Here is a 3,497-nt window from a genome sequence, read left to right on the forward strand (position 1 = left end):
AACTCTTTATGCGTAGTAAACAAATGTCTAGTCTCAGTGTTCAGCTGAATTACCATGAAATTTACATCCTCTCGTTCTATTGGGTCGAAATGTTAGCAGCCCTTAGGGTTGGAAATTCAACTTTTTTAGAACAATAAATTCGAAATCGTTACTATAATTGAAGGACTAATTCGATCAAATTTCAAAATCAAAGGACCCTACAAATTAAATTACCCAGTTTCGAACTGGGTGAAACATGGCCTACATCTTTCAATAACCACAGAGATTGCCTGGCCGACGGTGGTAATCGGGAAGGCGACCAATACTCTCGTTCCAACTGCCGGCCGTGAATTACCTGCCCGTCACCAAACGTTGTACCACCGCATTATATGTTTGGCGTGAAATGCAGAATGGCTGCTTATGCTGTGATTCCTACACCTTTCTCTCTGGTAAACCCAAAGTCAGACTTTTTAACCTATTTTAGTCCTCCTCTGTTAGCTAGTTCAGTGTGCCACTGTCACGCCAGCTCAACGCTCCGGAACACGACAATTACGAGGAGAATACGACGAAAAGTGAGGTCTCAGGCTGTTGGCTTGACCATGTTTTCCGGGAACCCTGTCGTCGGAGATCTCGTCGCCTCCGTGTTGTCCGGCGGCATCGCGTTCTCCTGTCTTCGGTTCTGGGAAGAGATTGCTAAAAGAGGATATTTTGATCAGGTGGGTTCTTGTGCCTCTTTTTGTTCTCAGAATTTATCCTTTTTTTTTTCTTATCTTTTCAAAAACCTAGGATTCTGGGAAATACTGCTTTTATCTTGATTGATGATGGGTTTCTATCTTTAGCGGTTTGGTATGCTGAAAATTTCATCTTTCAGAATCTGAATAGAAAGCTGGTTCATGTTAGCATGGGTATGGTTTTCATGCTTTGCTGGCCAATGTTCAGGTATGAAACAGAAGATGGGGAAGAAGCATTTCATCTAATTTGATTTTCTGGCAATTTTGTTCACTCCATATTCTGTTTGTAGTTCTGGTCGTCAAGGAGCACTGGTAGCAGCTCTTATTCCTGGACTCAACATATTCAAATTGCTGCTTTTGGGTCTTGGGATATTGAAGGATGATGGAACTGTGAAGTCTATGAGCAGATTTGGAGACTACAGGTTAGCCCAAAGTGGAAGAAAAGGATAAACAAAACTATATGCTCTTCTTGAATATTGTTTGTTTATGCACATTTGTTCCAGTTGAGCTGATGTTGAAAACTTTTCATTTGATTCTTGGTACTGTGGTTTTGATTCCTGTAAAGTATCTGAGATGGAAGTAATTTTGACTTGAGTCTTATGTGGCTTGAAAGAAACCATTGGTTCTGTGTTGTTTGGACTTTGGATTCTCTTTACTTTGTTCAATTAGCTTCTCTTTTACACCATAGTGAAGTGGCTTTATTTTGAGTGAGGAGGGAAACCCATAGCTACTATCCGAGGGTGTGCACAGGGTAAACCCTGCCTTGTGATCCTAGCCGACAAAGGACTACAGAAAGGTAAACCAACCTAAGTTGCCTATAGCTGACCGATTCAAATCAAGAAGGCCAATAGGCCACTCCCACGGGGAGTCGAACTTGTAACCTTGTGGTTACCAAGTCAACAGTCTGACCAACTTGGGTGGTGTTGCCTCCGTTAAGTGGCGTTTTTTATTTTCAGAAGTTTTCATTTGATTCTGGGGAACTGCAGTATTGATTCCTGTAAAGTATCTGAGATGGAATGAATGATCACTTGAAAGAACCCCTTGCTTGCCTTTGTGTTGCTTGGATTCTCTTTACTTTGTTCAATTAGCTTCTCGTTTACCCCATAGCTAAACGGCGTTTTTAGTTGCTTTGCATAATTATTCAATTAGGGAACTTCTGAAGGGGCCTCTATACTATGCTATCACAATCACTTTGGCTTGTGCTGTCTATTGGAGAAGTTCCCCAATTGCAATTGCCCTAGTTTGCAACCTCTGTGCTGGTGACGGTATAAGACTGCTTTAGAAATAATTATTCTGTATATTACGTATTCAACTGAGGACATCCTTAGTGTTATTTACTTTGAACACTAAAACCCGTGAAGTCTTCAAGAAATAAACTCGTTTCTTTCCAGGTATGGCTGACATTATCGGCAGGAGGATCAGAAGCCCGAAGCTTCCCCACAACAAGAACAAATCCTTTGCTGGTAGTATTGCAATGGCAGCTTTCGGTTTCCTAGCATCTATCGGGTAACTTCTGCTTGACCTTTGAAGTTTTTTTTTTTTTTAGGTCAGGTCATGAGGTGTCTTGAGCAGACCCTAACTGTATGAGGCACCTTTAAACCCGTACCATGCTCAGACTAATCCCTATTCGCATTAGGCCGACCCAATTAAGGGGCAAAGTGCTGGCCAGATTGATTTTTCCGTACGAGAGGGGATGTTGACCTTTGTAAGTTAACAGCCAATGTTGATAACTGTTTGCTTACATACATATTTTTTTAAACAGATTTATGCACTATTTTTCCTCGTTTGGGCAACTCGAGAAGACTCCACACATGGTGCTTGGTTTCTTGGTTGTCTCTCTCGCTGCAGCGTTGGTCGAATCTCACCCGCTGAGCACTGAGCTGGACGACAACCTGACAGTGCCCCTCGCCTCTGTATTGGCGGGCAGTTGCATTTTCTGATCTAGGACTGCAGACTGATCTTGAGAAAACTCTGAGAAGTTTAGATGATTGTTAACTTGGACTTGAAATTGGTGTTATGTAACGAATTGATGATGGAATAATCTGTTTCATTATTGCAGTCATTCATGAAATGCATCACTTGCTGCAAGTTCTTAACTATTGCTTGAATAAGAATGTTGGCCTGCTGTTTGATTTTACATTGCTGCATTGCATTCTTCACAATCTATTCATTGATTTTATAATATGTAACAATGATTGGTTTTCAATTGATGCCTCTATTCATGGCTTTGTTTTACTTGGAGTCTGAATGGGACAGCCATTTCATAAGCTTAGCTTTTTACTCTTTCAATATAATAATAATCAACAAACCACACAGAGAGATAATCTGCACTATAAAGATCTTGTGCAACAATGTTGACGGAGAGGGTATTGGCGAGAATTGAACTCGTAACTTTTTAGTATGAAAATTATGCTCCACTCACTCAACCACTCACTTTGGAGAGGATTATTATACCGTGTAATATGAAAAATACGGGAGTTTCCACAAATATGTACAAGTGATGAGGTCGGATCGTAGATGGATCATTCTCTAGTCGGTGATGACGTGAGGCTAGATGTTCCCGAGCTAAATAAGGCTAAATAGAAGTGTCCAACTGTCTCCCCACTAGCATTTAATGTGATATATAGGAGGTTGAAGGGAGCACATGCCGGTCTCTCGACATATGCAACACGTGGTGCCCATGCCCACAGACATGTCGGAGGCCATGCTGATTCTTCCACGTGTACTGAGATTCTTGACTTCCTCGTTCTTGCAACCACCGGGTTCGAACAAATGAAAGGCGCCAAA

General features: G+C 41.5%; 1 protein-coding gene across 1 annotated transcript; it reads left to right on the top strand.

Moving 5' to 3' along the window:
- The first annotated feature begins 250 nt into the window (after nucleotides 1-250).
- Nucleotides 251-2,847, top strand: LOC109164267 (farnesol kinase, chloroplastic). Its single transcript, XM_019312953.1, has 6 exons — nucleotides 251-695; nucleotides 851-918; nucleotides 1,001-1,132; nucleotides 1,860-1,975; nucleotides 2,102-2,216; nucleotides 2,473-2,847. The coding sequence occupies exons 1-6, from the start codon at nucleotides 369-371 to the stop codon at nucleotides 2,648-2,650; spliced, it is 936 nt and encodes a 311-aa protein (XP_019168498.1). The 5' UTR covers nucleotides 251-368; the 3' UTR covers nucleotides 2,651-2,847.
- Nucleotides 2,848-3,497: the final 650 nt, after the last annotated feature.

This window comes from Ipomoea nil, unplaced genomic scaffold, assembly GCF_001879475.1.
Source record: "Ipomoea nil cultivar Tokyo-kokei standard unplaced genomic scaffold, Asagao_1.1 scaffold0302, whole genome shotgun sequence".
Taxonomy (NCBI): domain Eukaryota; kingdom Viridiplantae; phylum Streptophyta; class Magnoliopsida; order Solanales; family Convolvulaceae; genus Ipomoea; species Ipomoea nil.

Coding starts and splice junctions, on each gene's coding strand:
- LOC109164267 (XM_019312953.1), top strand. CDS start 369: ATGTTTGGCGTGAAATGCAGAATGGCTGCTTATGCTGTGATTCCTACA. Junction 1,133..1,859: donor AGCAGATTTGGAGACTACAG/GTTAGCCCAAAG, acceptor TTATTCAATTAG/GGAACTTCTGAAGGGGCCTC. Junction 2,217..2,472: donor GGTTTCCTAGCATCTATCGG/GTAACTTCTGCT, acceptor TTTTTTAAACAG/ATTTATGCACTATTTTTCCT.